The sequence below is a fragment of the Archocentrus centrarchus genome, chromosome 11, assembly GCF_007364275.1.
Source record: "Archocentrus centrarchus isolate MPI-CPG fArcCen1 chromosome 11, fArcCen1, whole genome shotgun sequence".
NCBI classification, from domain to species: domain Eukaryota; kingdom Metazoa; phylum Chordata; class Actinopteri; order Cichliformes; family Cichlidae; genus Archocentrus; species Archocentrus centrarchus.
In genome coordinates this window covers 33753340-33775672 of record NC_044356.1, presented here as the reverse complement: position 1 = coordinate 33775672, position 22333 = coordinate 33753340, and the positions used below count along the sequence as shown (strand labels likewise).

General features: G+C 44.0%; 1 protein-coding gene across 2 annotated transcripts in view; it reads left to right on the top strand.

The window, feature by feature from the left end:
• Window positions 1–1927: 1927 nt before the first annotated feature.
• Window positions 1928–22333, top strand: part of npr1a (natriuretic peptide receptor 1a) — a 41933-nt gene continuing 21527 nt past the window's right edge. The window contains exons 1-5 of one of the 2 annotated variants that reach the window (XM_030741919.1): window positions 1928–2128; window positions 4431–5171; window positions 17923–18113; window positions 18198–18311; window positions 18424–18577. In XM_030741919.1, coding sequence (XP_030597779.1) covers window positions 4463–5171; window positions 17923–18113; window positions 18198–18311; window positions 18424–18577 — 1168 coding nt within the window. In that variant the 5' untranslated portion in view covers window positions 1928–2128; window positions 4431–4462. Of the gene's footprint in view, window positions 2129–4430; window positions 5172–17922; window positions 18114–18197; window positions 18312–18423; window positions 18578–22333 lie in introns of those variants that run through there. The other variant, XM_030741921.1, reaches the window with a different exon arrangement.

Genomic DNA, 22333 nt, shown 5'->3' with positions numbered 1-22333 from the left:
CAGCAGTCTCCTACCAGGAATTTGCTGACAGTTGTGAGTCCTTATATTGATGCGTTGATTATTATTCCTGATTGTTATTCTCTCACTGATAAAGTAGCCGGAAACGCACAAGGACGCAACAGTTTGAGGTGGACATTTTTCATCATCCACAACAAGACTTTCAATTCTATCTGTGCTCTTGTACTCAAAGAACCTCCATACGGACTCTGCGACTTTCTCGGCGGACCAGCGCGGTGAGCGCACGCGCATGCGCACTCACACAGTTGTCCTGTGGCGCTCCCAGCTTAAACTCGGAGAGCGGAAACAATGATTTCATATCAATCCACAAGGTTTAAAAAAAAACAAAAAAAAAAACAAGTAAATGAAAGTCAGTTTATCGATAATTTCAGTTAGTTTTAGTTAGTTTTGTAAACTCACAATTCAGTTTTAATTAGTTATCATTTTTTCCTTTTAATTATAGTTTTTATTTATTTCAGTTAACGACAATGTTTTTTCAATTTCAGTTTTCGTTATTTCGTTCGTTTTCATTAACTATAATAACCCTGGTCAGCTGGGATAGGCTCCAAAAAACTGTGATGTCACAGAGAGATGATATCTTTACACAGTCATTTCATTATGGTTTGTTTTTCTTGAAGAAGGAAGAAAAAAAATGTATCTGGTTTTTATTTTCAGAGCAGCGTTTGCTCAATAGAGGAATCAGGAGAGATCGCATTATTAAGATGCACCTTCAACTGGATTTGTTCCCAACCAGCAACTAGAAAAAATGTTTTTGGTAGGTTTCAGAACCTCCACACCAGCCAGCAGACATGAAGAAAATACTTTGACAGAGCTGTTGGCAGAGAGCAGCCAATCAGAAGGAAGCAGTCTCATGAACTGAGGGGCTGCACCATGGCCCCAAATCAGACAGAGAAGGATTGTTCTGAACTGAGAATCATGCAAAGCGGGTCTAGCAGAATCCATGAAAGGAGAAATAAAGGTGAGTGAGTATTTACTGACATCCTTCAGAGGTGGCATCTGCCTTCAAGTGCAACATTTAGCAACAGACAAGAGAAACATGAATGCGCACACAAGTGTTTTCATTAACAGGAGAGAGTGGGAGGAAGGCATTGTGTGTGTGTGTGTGTGTGTGTGTGTGTGTGTGTGTGTGTGTGTGTGTGTGTGTGTGTGTGTGTGTGTGTGTGTGAGAGAGAGAGAGCAAGAGGGTGGGTGGTGATCATTTCCAGGAAGAGGTACAGAGAGGGAGAGTTCGTGTGTTTCTAAGTGACTTCCTGGTATACCGGGTGTATCCTGTTAAACACACACACACAGGACCCAAAGAATGTGTGTGTCTGTGTGTTGTACATTAACTTTATGAACAATAACACACTTGCTGTGTGATGTCATGTATGGCTTTTGATGAACTTTAGGCCAAAAATGTTCAGGTTCCAGCAACTTGTACAGAGGTCAAAGGTCAGCAGTAAGGTCAGAGAAGCTGGAGTTGGAAGTTTCATCAGAAATTGATCAATCATGAAACTCATTAAATGATCAGAAATATTTCCATGAAGCTTCAGGCTGAATCTTACACTTTTACTGAGAGGAAGGCTCAACACGATCCATCACCCAGGGATCAATCAGATTAATCAGCTGATTGGTGCTGGTATTTAATCAATACAACCGTTTGATATGTTCTCCACCTGGGGCTGGCGGGTCAGTTCTGTTTGTGTCTGCGTTCCTTTTCGGGATTTCAATAAAGTTTTCCGTTTCATTTGATGTAACATTTCAGCCAATAAGTTTCAACAAAGGAAGGAACGGAGGTGGGAGGGGCATTGCGCGTACACACAGACTCTGCACGCACACCTTGTCTCTCCGTGAACTGCGCTCGTGCCCGCCACACCCCCTCAGGAAACCGTGCGTGTGTGCGTGCACCCGCCCGCCGGGAGGCTGGAATATCGCTGAGGGTTTGTGAGCGCGGAAAAGCGGGGCGCGAGCCTCCGGTGAGTCTCCGGTGAGACGGAGCTCCCACTGAGTCTTCTTCTTTTGCGCCGCGGGCTGGAAACATCTGGATCTTCATCTTCCTCTGTGGGAACATCTGGATATTCTTCTGTGAAGACATGGAGCCGCAGGAAGTGGCGGACTGAAAAACAAACAGGTAAAAATACTAATGTTTCGGCGAGGAAGAGGAGGCGCGGGGGGGGGGGGGGGGGGTCCTCACAGAGTATCGATCAGCGATCGACTCATTTTACCGCAGATGATAAAAACAGCTGAGATGTTCCTAAAGTTCAGAGCCAGCAGATACGTTATTCGTGAAAATGAGCGATAGAAGTTAAAAAGTGACATAACCACTGCAGCTTTTAGCACTTCACTCTAATCAGTCAGTGAATCAATCAGTTATTCAACCACAAACTTAGTCATACTGCTTCTCATAGTCTATATTTGGTCATTTTTATAATTTCTGATTTTCCTTCTTCATCTCAGTCCGCTTCTGTCTGTCAATACAAGCGTTCGTAAAGGATCCATTCGGTTCAACTCCGTCCTCTTAAAGTGCTCTATACTGAAAACCCTCCAAGAGCAGCACTTTGTGAAGGTGGGAGGGAAAAACTCCCTTTCAACAGGAAGAAACCTCCACAGAACCAGGCTCAGGGAGTAGAGCAGAGGGAGGCAGGACAAAAGGGAGACAAAATATTCAGCACTCATTATGATGAGCAGGTTTTATTTCAGAGGGAGAAGAATCAGATTTCTGAGCTGCATTTTAAGTCCATGAGATCAGTTTCTGCTTTACATTTAAAAAAAGAGGCTAGAAGCACTCAGCAGAGCGCAAACCTCCCCCAGCCCAAAGTTTCTATGTGCTGATCCTGATCTCACCCAGTGCTGGCACACTCCATAAATGACCAGATCACAAAGGCTAGAAATGTATTTTATTGGTTTTTAAAAAGTGTAAAATATGATTTTATGTTTTTATTTTAAAAATGAGATGCACATGAACAGATAATGGCATATGCAGATAGATAGATAGATTCTTTATTGATCCCGCAAGGGAAATTATTATGTTACAGCCGTCTGGATATATTTGATTCAGTTTATGTACCATAAAAAATGCATGGAAAAAAAGAAAAACAAACGTGTGTGATTTTTGTGTAGAGCTTGCAGTTCACTTTGCATTATTGTGTTTCAATTTAAAATAGAAAAAAACATGTTTATACCTGAGCACCAAATTTCATCACAATGGATGAAAAATTCTGTGAGAAATTAACTTTGAAATTGTGCAAATGATGAGAGGGGGATTTTTTACATTTTTGAACATTTTTGGTGGTCTTGACCTTTGACCATATCGCAACCAAAATTCAATCAATTGTTTCTTGTACCACCCCAACCGCTCCATAAATTTTCATCTAAATCCATTCATAATTTTTCGAGTTAGCCTGCTAACAGACAGACATACCAACGCTGAAAACATCACGTCTCCACCTATCGGTGGGCGAGGTAACAATAATAATGTGTGTGACGCACAGACTGAACATCTGTCTCAATCTTTATGAGCGACAAGACAAATGCTTTTATAGTTCACTGTGAATCAGTTTTATTTTTCTCTTTCTCTCTGACATCGACTGACTGCTTTTATTTGAAGAACTCTGGAACAGAAGAGTGTAAGTGGATGGTAAACACTGCACAGGTGGTTACTCATACAGGTGTTACTCTATCACAGCACGAGATAAATGAAGGGGTGAGAGAGACAGGTAAGAAGAGGAAGACAGCATGTATGGATCAGATGGTCAGACAGATGACTCTGAGCTCATCGGCGATAGAAAGGACTCACACACCTCCAGTCAAAAGGGAGTAAAAGCGAAGGGGATTTAGGGCGGGGCTGCTGTCGGGTTTCATAAAAGCACATTATGAATTCAGTCAGATGTCCCCTGAAAGACTTTTATAATGTACTTCTTTAGCTTTTAAAGACAATGGCTCATTTTATCTTGAACCCTGATGAGTTCTGTCTGCAGTCAACAGTTCGCACACTTTCCTGACACCTCACTGTTATCATTCACCTCTGTTCAGCTTTACGGCCTTATGCTAACGAGAACAGATGGGCTATATGTCTCTGACTGCTTCACTTACTCTAAGAGCAGCATATTAGATCTTAATTGTCTTTCGTATCTCTGCCAACATTTACTCATTAATCCGGCAGTAAACACAGTCGGGCCGGTGTTTAACCAACAATTATCCTGTACCATCTCAATGGAGGACTTCAGCTCCATATCTGTAAACATGGGGCCCACATGGGGGGGCCCACATGGGGGGAATGTTTCACACTTTATGGATCCCACATGGAAACTCTGGCTGAGCTCCCAGAATTCCCACCAACTTTTAGTTTAAATTGTTGTTTTATGAGTAAAAGTTTGCTTTGACTTGTATCCACAGGACAAGCTGATTAATGCTGGGTTGTGCTTTTCCTGCAGCTCGTCTGACAAGTTATTATTTCCTCTTCATCATGCTCTCCTGGCCCCACCCCTTGCTCTTCCTGCTCCTCCTCCTTGTCCAATCAGCTGTGACCCCTCTGTCTGCTGAGAACACCACGGAGGATCTTCAGGAGGTCATTCTGGCGGCCATCTTGCCTCAGACTAACACTGACTATGCGTGGGCGTGGCCCCGGGTGGCACCCGCTCTCTACCAGGCGATACAGCAGGTGAACTCTGACCCCTGGCTGCTGCCAGGTGTGAAGCTCCGACTGGTTAATGGCAACTCTGAGAACCGCGACGGCTTCTGCTCAGACTCCATGGCACCACTTGTAGCCGTTGACCTCAAGCTGTCCCACGACCCCTGGGCCTTCATTGGGCCTGGCTGCGACTACTCCTCATCACCTGTTGCTCGCTTCACCACCCATTGGGATGTCCCCATGGTGACGGCTGGAGCCCGTGCAATTGGCTTCAATCTGTACGCAGCAGTCACCAACACGGGCCCCACACACCAGAAGCTGGGCGAGCTTGGCATCAGGATCCAGGAGATGTTCGGTTGGCAGAGGCACGCCATGGTCATCTACAGCGACAACAAGGACGCCAACGACGATCGGCCGTGTTACTTCACTGTGGAGGGGCTGTACGACCTGCTGGGTAAACGTAACATCACCGTCCACGACCATGCCATCCAGGGCGAGGTCAACTACAAGTTGATGGTCCAGGAGATCCGCGACAACAGCCGAGGTCAGATGCTTTGGGTGCTTTTATTCCTTCTTTTAACTGTTATTCTTCTCCATCCTCCCTTCATCTCTTTTCCTGTAAAAAATAACTGCTTTAAGAGATCTGTGGAGGTTCTTCATTTCAGCTACGGCCATGTTGCATGCCACACCTCAGTTTAGTTCAGTTTAATTTATGAAGCAGCAGTCACAACAGAACTCATCTCAAGGTGTATTTTATCTTCTCTTCTTTATATCACAATTTAATCTGATTGTCAATTCAACTCCTCTGGGCCTTTCTTCTTTTATTTCTTCCCATTTTCATTCCTCATTCGGACACTTCATCCACTTTCATCATCTTTGCTAAATTTCCTTTGATTTCATTCTCTTGTTCCTTCCTTCCTTCCTTCCTTCCCACTTTCTTCTGGTCAGACGCTTCATCTGCTCTCGCCTAACTGCTTGTTTTTCCTTCATGATTATCCTTCAACTTCCTTTTCTCATCCTTTTTGCTTTCCTTTCCTCCCTGCCTTCACGTGTTTCTCCTTGTTAAATGATGGTTAATTATTATTAGATTTTTATCCTCACTGGTTAATGACTGACCTCAGCTCTGTGTGCACGGGTGCTCACACATGTATGTTTTTAAGGAATCATTTCAGTTTAAGACCTTGGGAGTGGGGAGAGTCCTGCATTATGGGGACATTTTTTTTACCTCTGTTTGGCAGTTCAAACTTTATTTTAAAGGAAAATTCTACTTTCAGGCAATAAACTAATGGCTCACATTGTTAGCTGTGTACTAGGTTTAAACAAAAGCAATACTGATAGCTGTAATTACCTCCGCCAAGGAGGTTATGTTTTCGGTCGCGTTGGTTTGTTTGTTTGTTTGTCAGCAGGATTACTCCAAAAGTTATCAATGGATTTCGATGAAATTTTGTGGAGTGGTTGGAAATGATAAGAGGAAGAAGTGATTAAATTTTGGCGGTGATCTGGATCACGATCTGGATCCAGGAATTTTTTTAAGGATTCTTCACTATTGCAGGATAGGGGGTTATTGTTGTCTGGGAAAGATGAAAGATTATTTCACAGCATTTAGATACACGTATTACAGCGTCAGTGACCCTATGGCCTTGGAGGAGGTTTGCGCTCTCTGAGTGCTTCTAGTTATGATATTTATTAATAATTACCAGAGGTTTCCTTCAGAGTTTGGTACATGAGCCTAAACTTCAGTTTTTGGCATCACTGTGACAACAGCGTCAGCATAGGTCTGCATTCAAAACCAACTTTCCACGAGGCAGACTCCCTACATCGACCCATAGTAACAGAAGAAGTAATCAAATAAAAAGTAAATGAGTGATACGTGCAAAACACTCTTTAATTTGCAGTCAGCTGTGGGACAGTGACAGAAGAATGACTGTAAGATTTACTGAATTAGTTTAGATCTTCAGGAGAAAACACGCTTCACAACTTTACTCTAAAGTCTTCACTTTTCCCAGTGAAAAAAGTGTTAATAGTGTTTGGACAGTGCTACTGAAGAAAACACATCTGCATGAGCACAAAAAAGGACAGCGAGAGCAGGAAATACCTGGTTTGTAACTGGAGCTGGAAACGCTCTGCCTGATATCAGGTTGAGTTTGTGGGTAATGATGTGAGTAAGGGTACACAAGTACACAACACAGATGTGTATGTGTGTGTCTTTGCTGTGCACACCTGTAAACAATCAGCTTGTAATTTAGTGCAGAAGAAGAAGCGTGTCCCTTCAGCCTCCTGTTTGCTGTATTTCGGCTCCTCACCGTCAGCACGTTTTTAATGTAGCGTTCATTCAAACGCTGCTCTGATGTTGTTAAAATGTTTGCAGCTGGCTGCATCTCCTCACTGATGTCACAGTGTGAATTAGATCATGAGACCGGAGCCGTGTGACATGGTGACATCATCACAGACACACTAACTGTCATCCTCTAACCAACACCAGCTGCTGCACCCGTCAAGATGGATGTCCTCACAGTAATTACCTCTAAACGTGTGTGTGTGGTTCGGGCTCAGGTATCATGCTGTGGGGACCTGAATCTGTTTCCACGGTCACATGATGGGGACATGAAGCAGGTCCTCAGCATAAGTCATCACACTTCAAGGTGAACATTGATGTGTGTGTGTGTGTGTGTGTGTGTGTGTGTGTGTGTGTGTGTGTGTGTGTGTGTGTGTGTGTGTGTGTGTGTGTGTGTGTGTGTGTGTGTGTGTGTGTGAGACAGAGAGAGCGAGAGAGAGACAGCATTAATCAGTCGCTCATGTTTTGTTTTCTGCTTCCATTAAAAGCACTTTTGGCTGCAGACAAACCAATATTTGACTTTCTGCCTTTCACATGTGAAACTCTCAGCATTCACATTTTTTCGTCCGCCTTGGGGACTATATGGATAGAGGGGGGGGGTTGGGTAGTGGTGGTATTTGTCTTTCCTCTCTGAGAGTTTATTATTTGCAGGCTGTGGTGGTGGGGTCTTTCTTTCTTTCTTTTCTCATCCCACATTTATTCTTCATTTCTCTGGAGGAAAACAATCAATTTAAAACATGAAGTTCCCATCAGTTTCTATGGGGAACAACACCAGCACCACACAGTTCAGTGTGAGGGAGCTCAAAAGGTATATGAAAATAAAGATGTACCAACCAAGATTTCACTAAGCCCCAAAATGAACATTTTGGGCTTCGGCATGTTGGTTTTTTGTTTTAGGATGTGACCATATTTGGATGGGAGGATGGAGTATTATGTTTTCAGCTAATGCTAGTAAGATTGGTTACCAGCTGCCCCCACAAACTGCAGCTGTGTCCAAATTCAGGGGCCTCATCCTTTGAAGGACCCGGTCTATAAAGGCAGGGTTCTTCGAAGCCCACAAAGACCGGAAGTGAACGGTTGTGAAACTGGACAGTCTAGCCTTCATATCTGCATCACCTGCCCTTACCTCAGCATAGCTCCTGTTGCCTAGCAATCATGACAGCATTGCTGTCATGATTGCTTCTCAGTGATAGCTTCTTTTTTGCACAATGCAACTTAATTCCTACTTTTCTTCACCATCTTTTTCCTCCTTAAATAAGCTTTGTAGTATGAGACACTCAAATTGAAATGCAGCTTTGCATTCACCCATATATAGATATCATCTTCCACCCAAAAGGCATTATCCGGGTCACCCTCAGCTCCTCTAGTGAAGGCCTGGTGGGCTTCCCAGAGGGCCTTCTTCTGCTTTGACATCAGTCCCCAATAATTCCTTTCGAGGTAGATATCCCCAGTTCCTGCTGCCTTTGGTTTAGGTTCAGCAGGTATTGCTTATTTATCTAGAGCTTTCTCAGGCTGGTTCTCACTTACAGCAGCAGGTGAGGACTAATAACTCCATTCCTGCCCTGAGGTTCCTGCACTGGATTGTCCAGTGATGGTCTTGTGTGGTGGAATCATAGCTGTTAAGCCCTTTTCCATATATGATCACTCTGAATAACCACTGATGAGTCTCTTTTGTCCATTTGGACTCTGCAATGAATGGGGGATTCTCTTTTAGTAGCTCATCTTTCTAATTATCAAACTGAGCTGGACCCCACTCTTGCCTGCGGGGGGAGGGGGGGCGGGACTCTATCTCTTCAGAGGACATTCTTCCAGGATTTGCCTCTGCTTGAAGCTTTTGCTGTCTCGAGTTGTTGACATCTCAAAGCTTCTTGTGGCCTTATGAACAAGAGATGAGTGGCCATCTGGTTAGGTTACTCCACATGTGTTGGAGGTGGACAGTTCTCTTCAACGTGTGCTGTTCGTGCCGCCTGCTCTTGGCCATTTGGAGGGCTAGACAACTTCACCTCCTGGGTTTGTTGCCTTACTCTGGTGATCAGGTTGATGTCCCATTGGTTACACACTTCATCTCCTGGGATGTAGCAACAAAGAACAATGGCTTTTCATGAATTTGAGTTACTCCTGTACAGGAAGTCTAGACCAGCTTTAAAAGATTAGAGTTTCTGATTCCAAGGGGTATTCCCCAACACGTAATGCAGGAAGTGATTAAGCCAGTGGTGAGGTGAATCACCTAGCTCTAACTCCTCCTTCCCATCCCAGTGTCTATCCCGCTACCTCTGACAAAACCACTACCCGAGAAGCCTTGCAGACAGAGTGAAATTTCTCAGCCACACTCGATAATCAGCAGCTCTCCTCTGGATCCTCACTTTTGGTAATGACTAGGTTATAATTTATTGGCCAGGAAAAGAATAGGCCCCAGGGATCTGTTAATTTTATGGACTGGAGTAACCTATAGGAACCACTTTGATTCTTTAGTGGTTCACAAAGAATCAAAAAGTGAATGTCCACAATTTAAATTTTTAAATGCAGGATATTTTATTTAAACAGTTTAGCAGGCCAAAACAAAAGCTCAATCAAATAACAAGTACATAATGAAATAATCACATAATCAAATCACTTGAAAGTTATCCTGCCTAATAATCTGGTCTTGAGAAGAATGAGAGAGAATAGAGGTTACATCAGGTCCATAGAGTAGTTCCCATCCAGCTGTGCCCAAAATAATCCAAATAGGAATGCGGCAATCCAGTACAAGAGCCTTCATCCTAATTCAGGTTAAGTCCAACACAGCAGAAGTGAGTAGAAAAGCAAAAGTTTACAATCCCAATTCTTAAGTCCGTAGTGGCTGGACAGTGAACTCAACTTTGAACTCCAAAATCCTTTCTCAGATGTTGCTCTCTACGCATTCTGTGGGAACCCAGAAGAAAGAACCCTGAACCTTCCACTTAAGCACACCGATAGACATATGCATACGCACACACTCACCCTTTCCATCCTATTGGCATACTCAGTACTTTGCTGTATCACACACACCCTGTCAGTGACCTACCGCCAATGCCCCCTCTAAGCTGCGTGCCTGCGCAATCGCGCACTGCTCACACATTCTCAGCGCAAAAGAAAATCTATGCGGTGCAAAAAATAGAATCCAACATAAACCGTAAACTAATTAGACCAATAAAAATTCTTTCTGTACCGTTTTGTAGTTTAAGTCAGTGATTGTCAGGTGTTCAGCCTATGATACGATACGCTTACGCTACACAGCCAATCATCGCATACTATTGTGTGTACTTGCCTTGCCCATATGCACCGTGGCACCGTGCAGGTTAACTAGGTAAGAACAGTGTGGTGGAGTTAAGAGATGCGAATGCTAACCCATTATCATGGCTAAGCGAACGGGCACCAAGCCAAAATAAAAAAGAAATGCGCTTCTTTTAAGATGGAATGGCAGTCGGAGTTTGTGCAAATAGAACAATCGGTGAAACTGGGTGAGATTTTTTCTTTTTCCAATGAGAAAGGTTTGCTCTGCAAAACATGCAGCGAAGCCAAAGTAGCAAGCGAGTTTTCAGACGGAAAAATGTGGACCGAATGGAAGTTGGACTACCTTAATCGTCACATTCAGCAGGAAAGTCATTTGAATGCTGTTGGAATTGTAAGAAGACTCAAGATGGGAATGGGGTTTGGTACATTATTGCAGGAGAGCGCAAAAGACCGAGAGAAAAGGAACGAGCTGTCACACACAAAAAAATCTGACCCTGGGCATGATCCCTGTTTTATAACAGCTGTAATACTGGTGTGTGGCCACAGCGTGCACATCTGATGTTGCTCACAGTGGTCCTCAGTGTGCTCAGGGAGCTTTTGTGTATGTGTATTGCATTGATTAGATTTATACTTGATTACAGTTATATTTGATTAGAATTATGCATGATTACTATTAGTGAAATCACGTACGATATACTTTTTTTATAGCACTCTGTGTTACTCTAACCACAAGAAGGCTTGTTGTTAACACCTTTATTCCACTCTTGGATAGAGATTACCCAGGGGATCTCACACCTTTTGACAACAGCAACAAAGCACCCATTAGTCAAGTGTGTAGGTGTTCGTACTCTTCCGCAACTCTTGTTCCTCAGTGAACATGTGAACATTCCAGGACCCCTCACACCCTGGACACTCCTTGTTTCAGCTACTGCCATCAGGCAGACGTTTCAGGACAATGAAGGCCAGAACAAACAGACTGAGGAACAGCTTTTATGCCAGGGCTATCATTGAACTGAACTCTGTGTGGTTTGGACAGTGATGTGGGGTGGTAGTGCTGACTGTGTGCGTGCGTTGGTGTGTGTATTGGGGCTAGATTCATCTTAATTTACTATTGTGCACTGTATTTTAGTAATCATTTTTATCACTCATATTTTTATTATTTTATTATTTATTGTCTGAGGCACCTAGAAAGGAATGCATTTTAAATTTCGTTGTGCAACTTCTGTGTACAATGACAATAAAGATTCTGATTCTGATTCTGATTCTGATTCTGAACATGCATGATTCCACAGGAGGTTGTGACAGTGTGTCTGTAGTTCAAAGTATCAGCTGCTAGCTGAGGAATTAATTTTCCCAGCTGGTTGACAATCCCAAGAATTCTCCTCAACTCCTTAATCAACATTTGTAGGGTGTTTCATCTTCGTTAATTGCTCTGTCTTCTTGGGCTCAAGCAAATGCTCGTAGCCATGATTATGTACTCCAAGAAGACCACTTTGTTATCTACATTCAGAGTTTTGCCTGTGTTTTCCAGTCTTTGTGGGACAGCACAGAGTTAAGTGTCAAGTTCTTCCTGGTCCTGCCCCCATACCAACAAATCATCAATGTGGCAGGCCACATCTACTAGTGCCTCTGTGACTTCAGCCGTCATGGGCTGCAAGTGCTCTGGTCCTGAGGCACTCCCAAATGGAAGACTCTTGAAGTGAAATTGCCTGAATGGTGTAATGAACATAGCATACTTAGGTGATTCTTCTGTAAGTGGAATCTGCGGGAACCCCATCTTGGCATTTAGTTTGAAGTATATTTTCACTCCAGCAAGTGTGCCAAGACTCTGCTGGAGAATGTATTTCTCGTTGCACACAAACTCATTTTGACCAGTCAGGTTCACACACAAACACATCTTTTTGCTGTCTTTCTTAGGCATGACCACCATGCCAACACATTAGTCTGTTGGCCTCTCCACACAGCTGATGACTCCCAAGTTTTACATACGTTGAAGCTCTTCTTTAACCTTTCCCACCAGGAGGTAGTGAAATCCTCCTTGTAGCTTTCAGGGAAACTGGCACTGCTTTGTGTTTCAGTGTAATGGCATATGGTTGCTAAATTTCACCAAGAAAGCTGTATAACTTGGGGTACCATGACTTCAGCATTGCAATATCTATGCATTCAATACAGATGTGTAAACTGAGGGTTATGATGGCTGGCAACCCAAAGCCTCAGGACCACCCATCTGCTCCAGTCCTGCCCCCCCCACCAGGCTGCACCCCACTCACTGTCCAGGAGCATGAGGTAAGGCGCGTGCTCCTGGCAGTGAACCCCAGGAAGGCTACCGGACCAGACGGAGTACCTGGCAAGGTGATCAGAGCGTGTGCCCACCAGCTCACCCTGATTCTCACCAGGATTTTCAACCTCTCCCTGGCCCAAGCAGTCATCCCCCCCTGCCTAAAAACAGCCACAATCATCCCTGTCCCCAAAAGGTCATCTGTCACCAGCCTAAATGATTACCGCCCTGTGGCCCTCACACCGGTAATCATGAAGTGCATTGAGAGGCTGGTTCTCCAGCACATCAAAGACCACCTGCCCCCCACTTTCGACACCCATCAGTTTGCATATCGAGCAAACAGATCCACAGAGGACGCCATCGCTGTAGCTCTCCACTCTGTGTTGAGCCACTTGGAGCAGCAGCAGAGCTACGCTCGCATGCTCTTTGTGGATTACAGCTCAGCGTTCAACACAATCATCCCGGACATTCTCACCACCAAACTGCACACCCTGGGCCTCCCCCCTCTCACATGTTCCTGGATCAAGGACTTCTTAACCAACCGGCCCCAGACTGTGAGACTTGGCCCCCATCTCTCCTCCACCCGCACACTGAGCACTGGCTCCCCACAGGGCTGTGTGCTGAGCCCCCTCCTGTACTGCCTCTACACCCATGACTGCAGTCCGGCCCACAATAACAACCTCATCGTCAAATTTGCTGACGACACCACAGTGGTCGGACTCATCTCAAAGGGAGATGAGGCAGCTTACAGAGAGGAGGTCTTGAAGTTGACAGCCTGGTGTTCAGAGAACAACCTGGTACTGAACACCATGAAAATCAAAGAGATCATCATCGACTTCAGGAAGCACAGGACTGACCCAGCTCCCCTCTACATCAACGGCGAGCATGTGGAGAGGGTCCACACCTTCAGGTTTCTTGGTGTCCTCATCTCTGCTGATCTCTCTTGGTCAGATAACATCACAGCTGTTATCAAGAAGGCTCAGCAGCAACTTCACTTCCTGAGGGTCCTCAGGAAGAACAACTTGGACTCAAACCTGCTGCTGACCTTCTACCGCTCATCCATTGAGAGCCTGCTGACGTACTGTATCACAGTATGGTACAGCAGCTGCACTGAGGCAGACAGGGTCAGGCTTCAGAGGGTAGTCAAGACAGCACAAAGAATCGTTGGCTGCCCTCTCCCCTCCCTGATGGACATCTACACCTCCCGCTGCATCAGCAGAGCCAGGAACATCATCAAGGACAGCTCACACCCTGGCTTTGACCTGTTTGACCTGCTGCCCTCTGGCAGGCGCTACAGGTGCATCAAAGCCAGAACAAACAGACTCAAGAACAGTTTCTTCGCCAGAGCAATCACCACCCTGAACTCACACACTCACCCACTGTAACTGTGCAACACCCACATCTCTGTGCAATATTATATTATTCATACTGAACAATATCTGACATTCCTATATTGTGTAATATCCAGTATTCATTCACTAGTGCAATATTCATTCACCAAGTGCAATATTCATCATCTTCATTATTATATGTATACACATATTTACTTTTCTTACAATGTACAGATTCACCAATGTATGTATATATTTTTATACATTCTATTTTTTGTATATTTTACACATTGTTTATTTCTGTATATCTCTTGATTATATTGATCATACTAGATTATAATATTTTTATTTTAGAGAGTTTGATTTTCTGTTACATGGCACTGAACAGGAGTGGCCCTCCAATCTCATTGTACATCCTGTATAATGACAATAAAGGCATTCTATTCTATTCTATTCTAAACAGGGGTGTGCTCAGGTTCTTGGCCACATGGACTTTTTCCATGGTCTACGTTTCTTATCTACTGCAGCATGACAGAGTCCAGCACTTTCAGTGGACTTTGTCCTGGACCAAACAAAGGTTTCTCCACTTCTTGAAGAATGCTCTGGTTTGCATCAGGAAAAATGTCATCAAAGACAGTTTGCAACACAACTGAGACATCTGCACCAGTCTCAAGTCTGAAAGCTATTTTTTTTTCTGTCATTTGCATCTATTTCAACAGTCCATGAAGCCAAACCTGATATTACAGAGCCGAGAAAAAAAGTCTCACTCTTTTTCTTCAATACCATACACTGTCATGGTCCCTGGTCATTGACCCAGCATATTCTATTTTGGACTTGTTTTGGTCATCAGTAGCTCTCCTCATGGTGGTGTGTTCATCTGTTTGTCTGTTTGTATTTTTGCCTGAAGGTTCTTGGTTTCTGGATTCTGCCCTGTGGAGGTTTTGTATGAAGTCAGAGAGTTAAGCAATAAAGCCTTTTAAGTTAACATCTGTCTGCCGAGTGCTGCGTTTGGGTCCAAACTCTGCCTGCCACAGCGCCCGCCATGACAGAACGACACAACCAAATAATGGTCCCAGCAGTCTTAAACCCATCTGAGGAACTAAAGGGCACTCTTCGGCTCAAACAGCCTGGTGAGGGTTATAGAAATGCAATATGATGTAGGTTATATAGACTGGTTTCTGGTTTTCCCTGGCTTCTGGTCTCTTTTCGTGTTTTGATAAGAGACTTTGTCATAGAAACCATCCAAGACTTACCTGGTGCCACTTCCCACTCCTCCAGCCCTCAACACCTCATCACAGCGGCAGCTGCATCTCCACACACAAGTTTTTCCACGCGAGATCAGCTCATCCATGTCCATATCGCTGCCTCCACGGATCAGCTCATCCACGTTGCTGCTGAAGCTGATCAGTCCGTCCAGAGTCACCAGACCAACCTGTCCGTCTAGAGTCACCATTGTAATCTGAGCTGCCCACACTTCCAGAGTCGTCCCAGTCTTCAGAGTCAACTGTTGCAGCATCATTTCTTTCAGTCACCAGAACTTGCAGCACCTCTTCAGTCGCTAGAGCCTGCAACGCCACTTTAGTCCTCTGAATCTTCAAATGCAGCATCCTGTCAGTTCACCGAGTCTTCAAAGTCAGTGTCCGCAGTGTCGCCTCATCAGCCTTCAGAGTCTGCAGACCCTCCTCGGTCATCAGAGTTTGCAGCGTCCCATCAGTTCTTCAAGTCTTCGGAGCCAGCATCTGCAGTGCCACCTCGTCAGGCTTCAGCATCTCTACAGTCTGCGCCACCTGCATTGGAGTCTTCAGCATCACATGCATCAAAGTCTTCAGCCACGCCATCTGCTCCTTCAGAATCTTCAGCTCCGCCTTCATTCTCGCCAGAGAAAGAGGGTCCCATGTCGCCAGAGCCAGAGGGTTCCGTCTTTCCAAGCGTCCAGAGAGTTCCACTCACTCTTAGCGTCCAGAGGGTCCCACTCCACCATAGCTCCAACCTGTGAGTCCTGCCAAGCCACTGTAGGGTCTCCGTCCCCACTGCCAAGCCTGAGCCTTGGCGTCAGTGAAGCCACGTCACCTTTGTATTCACCGCAGCTTGTGTCCTGTCCGGCCTTCTGGTGGATTCTGTTTGTTCTTCCACTGATGTTGGTCTCCAGTCAAGCCACTGGAGGAGTCTGGTCTTCTTTGTCGCCACCGGACACCCACCAGGTCACTGAAGTGTCATTGCCATCATCATTGTTCCTGGTCTTGGCCTCCCAAACTCATTTGCTTTCACCGCTTGCCCTGCGGTGGCCTTCTGAGCATCTCCCTCTGTGTCACTGGCCACCCGGCCAGCCCCCGAGCTGCTTCGTCTGCCCTGCTGGCCATGTGGCCAGCCCCCAGAAAGGATCCATTTCTGCCGCTGATCTGCATCGCCTTCACGATGGCCCTCAACCCTTAGGTCTGGTGCCTAGGCCTGGGTGGGCCCCTGTCTTGTTTTGGACACTGCATTTTTCACATAATGCACTTTCCATTTGCAGGTCTTTTTTCCATTTGCATGCATTCTGAGTCATTTATCTGCTAATTCTACCAATAACCTGTCCCTGCAAAACATTAATAGATATAGAGTTATTCAACAAAAACCAAAAGGCTTAAATCTGAATGCACAGAAGAAGTTTGTGCCAAAAGGGCGTAAGTGCATTTATGACAAAGACAATATCGTACATTAAGCACTGTGTCATCAATTTGTAAAAAGAAACATGCTTAAAAAAACAAAAATCAGTATACAAAATAAGAGCAAACTATAGTCATTTTTTTTGTTTGTTTTGTTTTGGCTCTCCTGTATGGTTTCAAGCCCACGAAATAATCTTTTATTTTATTCAATCCAAATCATTTAAATAAATCTCTTGTGCAGACTCCTTTCTTGTCACTTACTTTGAGCCAGTTTATGATAAATGGGAAGTGCTCATTTTTAAAACCATTGGTGAGATTAGACTTTAAGTCAGTGTTGATATCTAAATTAAGTTGTGCTTTGCTAAATGCTTAGCTGAGTTGAATTGCTTTTTGAGTACATCCTAAAGTAGTTTGGGTATTTAGCATTTTGGGGAGTTCCACACAAGATGCTGTTAGTTTGGATTGTTGCATTTATTAAATTTGTTGTTACTTTTTTTGTTGATTTTGGAAGAGAGCAGACTTAGTCCCCATTTTGCTGGAGTAAAAGTATACTTCAAAATATTACTGCCCCCAGAGACTAGTTTCTGCCAATTTATTACAGCCTTGGCAGCCTGACAGGGCTTTGATTTCATACATACAAAGCTCCAAACATTAAGTTAGCTAATTAACTATCTACTACTGTTCCTGTTCATTATGTTCTCACACACACACACACACACACACACAAACAAACACACACACGTTGTATGACTTAAACCATTTTACCTGATAATCATCCACTTATGTCCATGATTCAAGAAACAATTATTCATTACTATATGTGAACAGGGTTAAATATGATTCATGCTTTCCTGCTGGTATATATACACACACGACTTTATCTTGTGAGAAATAAATAATCTCTGTCCCTAATCTCTCCTCTTGAGTGGAGCGCTATACATATGCAGCCAGTTAAGTAACTCCTGGCTGAAACCCTGAGACCAGTGATTAACTAATTAGCTCTCACCTTTGCTTCGACCATAAATAATTTCATGCCCTTCAATAAACTTGTGCTGCCTGCTGTATACCTCAGTGCAGGCAGCAGTGTAGGAGGGAGGATTCTCTGAAGTGTAGCTTTTCTGTTTTCGCTGGCTAAATACAGCGGTGGGTGGGTGGTTTGGTGGCTGGGTGCTACATGTGGGTTAGGGTTTTTGTACACTCGCTATGAATATTTCCATTTCCTACAATTAGCTGTTGTTGTGCTTATTTCATTTAATGAGACAGTGAGAAGATCTTTGAACCTTGACTCATTTGGAGCAGCTGGAAATTTGTCGGGTCTGCGCTGCAGTTATATGAAGTGTTGTTGATAGGCTGGAACATTGGCCTCCGTGCAGGTCACAGTAATGAAGTTTTACCATCTGACACCTGTTTCTGTTCCCCTCCTTTATAAAGTAACATCACTTCTTCTTCTTCAGTGGTGTATATGTGCTGCTCCTGGGACATCTTCCGGACTCTGATGGTCCAGTTCTGGAAGGAGGGGGTGGAGCTGGAGGACTACGTGTTCTTCTTCATTGATTTGTTTGCTGAGGGTCTGGGGGGCAGAGCTCCCGTCAGGCCCTGGTTCAGAGGTGACCAGGAGGACTATGCGGCCCGCCTTGCCTTCAGGGTGAGATGAGTTGCTCTTTAAATGTGCAGTAATGTGCTGTAAAATGATCAGACTGATTGATTAGCTTGTTCTTGATGTCATCAGAGTGTGAAGGTGCTGACGTACCTGCAGCCTCAGAATCCTGAATATTTTAAGTTTGTTGAAACTCTGAAGAACAACGCAAAGAGAATGTTCAACTTCACCATCAATGACTCTCTGGTACAAATATTGTTCCTGATCAATTAACTGAATAAAATATTTTAAATGTTTATTAAAATGTATGAGACAAACTGATATTTATTAATAACAATAACTTGATATGTCCCATCAGTACAACATGATTGCCGGAGGGTTCTACGATGGGGTGATGCTGTATTCTCAGGCTCTGAATGAGACCCTGAACCTGCAGGGAACAGGACTGGGAGCGGCCCGGAGGCCCAAAGGCGATGAGGTGACCCAGAGGATGTGGAACAGGACAATCACAGGTGAAGACAGATGTTTGTCTTTGTCAGCAGGTGACTATTCAGAGTGCAGCACTGAAAATAAAATATGCACGACAGTCAGAGTACTACCATTTACAACAATATAAGTACACCGCTGTACTACAAACACCAGATACCAGCTTCTTGTTTCCTCTAACCAATGAGCCAAACAAGAGATGGGCACCATGAGAACAAGTCTGACACACACACACATTCAAACTACCAACTGGAAAACTACATCCGGCTGTCTGATAGGCTGCTGTGTGTGCCTCTGAAGACAGATTGGTTTGTTTTTATGGAGGAGCCATTGTTGGACTCAGGGTGGAGGTCATCAGTGTCACTGGACACCTGTTACCGGCCCCCAGTATGGCTCGACCTGTCCCATTAAAATCTCAGTTGGTAGTTTTAATTAGGACTCACTTAGACTGAAAGTGTGAACACAAATATCTAATGCAAACTAGTCCAATAAAATGGTAAAGTGGTAGCAGACAGTGCCTTCAATGACCCAGGAAAGAGTTTAACACATAAATACAAAAAACACTTCAAATAAAAACACACATCCTAAAAGCCGGTCTTGATAGCTGATGGATCAGTCTGCCAGGGCCTCCACCTGACACACGCCACACCTGTCGCCTATAGTGTCTTCTGTGGATGGTGGGCCTGCAGGAGGGTGGGCCCATGTCTCCTCTTCCCCACAGGCTAAGGCCTGGCCACCAGGCAGTTTCCCTCGAGCTCCCTCCCCAGGCCTGACTCCAGGGTGGGGCCCCAGTAACCCTATCCCAATCAAGGTAAACTGTTCTCTTGTTATATCTGCCATGAGGGCAGTTGGAATTGCTCTTCGTCTGGCTCCTCACCCAGGACCAATTTGCCTTGGGAGGGCTACCAGGTGGGCTAAATTCCTCGGACAGCATAACCCCTGGGATCACTGGGACACACAAACCCCTCCACCACGAGAAGATGGCGATTCCCACTTTTAGCAGAACTTTGACAGCATTCTGACAGAGGCTGAGGACACTGAGTCAGTATGGACCATGTTCCGCACCTCCATTGCTAAGGCTGCTGCACACAGTTGCAAAGTGAAGTGGTTGGTTCCTATCATGGTGATAATCCGCAAATCAGATGACGGACACCTGAGGTGAAAGGAGCATCAAGCTGAAGAAGGAGCCATATTGGGCAGCTGATAGGTACCAGCAGCCCAAGTGTAATGTGCCTTGGGTGGTAGCTGAAGCAAACCCTCAGGTGTGGGAGGAGTTCAGTGAGGCCCTGGAAAAAGACATGGGGCAAAATTTTGCCTTGAAATGATTCTGGCAAACCGTCAGGTGACTCAGGAGGGAAAAGTAGTGCTCTATCCACATGTTGTATACTGTGGGTGGGGTGCTGCTGACTTCAACTGAGGCTATAATCGGGTGGTGGAAGGAATACTTCAAGGACTTCCTCAATCCCACTCACAGTATGGTCATGTTTAAAATAACTGGGGTGTTTGTTGTTCCCTTAAGGTATGCGTGTGTGTGGTGTGTGTGTCCACGCATGTGTCTTGATGACTCTGTATGTGTTTATGTGTGTCTGTCTGTCTTGTATGGATGTGAATGTGTCTGTGCTGTATGTTTGTGTAGTAAACCACAGCACTCAATGTAAAGCAGTTTAGCCGGGGCAAAGCAAAAGCTCAATCAAATAATAAGAATCACATAACCATATCATCTGAAATGTATCCTAACCTAACTAATCTACTCTATGCTAATGCTGATTTCTGATACTGGTCCTGAGATGAATGAGAGAGATGACAGGTTTTGGTCAGGCCCTTAGAGATGTTCCCTTTTGGCCATGCCTGAAATAATCCAAATAGGAAGTAATGATCCAGTACAAGATCCTCCGGCCCAATTCAGGTTATATTCAACAGGGCAAAAGGGAGTAGAAAAAAAGCCAAAAATTATAATCCCAATTCATGTCCACAGTTTTATATCCTCACTCTGTATGACTCAGGTGTCTAACTAATTTAGAAGATCTTAATTTAGTCTGTAAAAGGCTAAAAATCTTAGAAACACAGTGTATAACCAGATACTTACTCTGGATGGCATTACTTTGGCCTCCAGTAACACAGTGAGGAATCTTGGAGTCATTTTTGACCAGGATATGTCCTCCAATACACATATTAAACAAATATGTAGGACTGCTTTTTGTTTTTGCGTAATATCTCTAAAATTAGAAACATCTTGTGTCAGAGTGATGCTGAAAAACTAATTCATGTATTTATTGCTTCTAGGCTGGATTATTGTAATTCATTATTATCAGGCTGTCCTAAAAGCTCCCTGAAAATCCTTCAGCTGATCCAAAATGCTGCAGCTAGAGTACTGACAAGGAATAATATTTCTCCCATATTGGCTTCTCTTCATTGGCTCCCTGTTAAATCCTAAATTTAATTTAATATCCTTCTTCCTACAAGATCTTGAGTTTTCAGGCCCCATTGTATCTAAAAGATCTCATAGTACCGTATCACTCCAATAGAGCACTTCACTCTCAGACTGCTTGTGGTTCCTAGGATACTTAAGAGTAGAATGGGAGGCAGAGCATTCAACTTTCGGGCCCCTCTTCTGTGGAACCAGCTCCCAGTTTGGATTTGGGGCACAGACACCCTCTCTATTTTTAAGATTAAACGTAAAGATTTCCTTTTTGATCAAGCTCATAGTTAGGGCTGGATCAGGTGGCCTAACATACTGCATTGCTTTTAAGAAAAGTAACAAGTAATGTGTAATACATAACTTTTTTTTTTGAGTAATGACCCCAACACTGGTTTACTCACAGTACTATTTCAGTTGTAGAATGTATACAACCTTTTTTTCCAAAAGAGTTGGCCAACTGCTAAAAGCAGTGTAATGATTTACAGTCACTTACGACGAAAGACAAAATATAATTTTGAATTTGATTCAGGTTTCAATAAAGTTGTTCCAGGAGCAACAACAAAACTATAAAAGTTGTAATGCTAGAGAAAAAAAATCTCCTGACTAGCAAGGCTAATCAGTGACATGACTGTAAAAAGATGCTCTCAGAGAGACTGAGCGTTTCAGATATAGAAGAGCAAATACAATAGTTCAGTTATTTAAGAAGAACCTTAATCGGTATAAAATGACAAAGATTCAGTGAAATGTGCGTACAGGAGCAGCTGCAGAGCTGGATGTTAATGGTGTTCAGCCCCTCAGACCTGAATCTGAGGTGGAAATTACTGCATGAGCTCAGCAGCATGTCTGAAAACTATCAGCATTAAACACAGCTCATCACTGCATCCACACAGGAAGCTCAAACTCTACCACATAAAAGAACAGAAAAACAAGATTCAGAAACACTGCTGCCTTCTTTGGGGCATGCTTAAGATGGAAAACTGTCCTGTACTCTGACCAATCAGAAGCTGAGATTGTGTCTGGAAATCAGGGATGCTGTTTCCTTTGGGCTAAAGAGGAGAGAGAGACCATCCAACTACTAAATGTTTCTGCTCTAACAACAACAGAAACATTTGGCTTTACAGTGCAGCAGTTGGTCTCCTCAGTTCAAACACTTATAGAGAGTTATAGGAGTGCTGGTGCAGTTCAGAGGGAGGCAGGCTGCTGGCAAAACTAAGGAAATGTACTGCTTTTACATATGAACCTTAAATGATGTGAAATGATCACATTCTGTTTTTAACATTTTGAAATTAGCTTTTTTGAAACAGGGTTGTACATTAGTAACATATGTCTGTGTATTTATCATGTATATGTCAACCACCCCTAA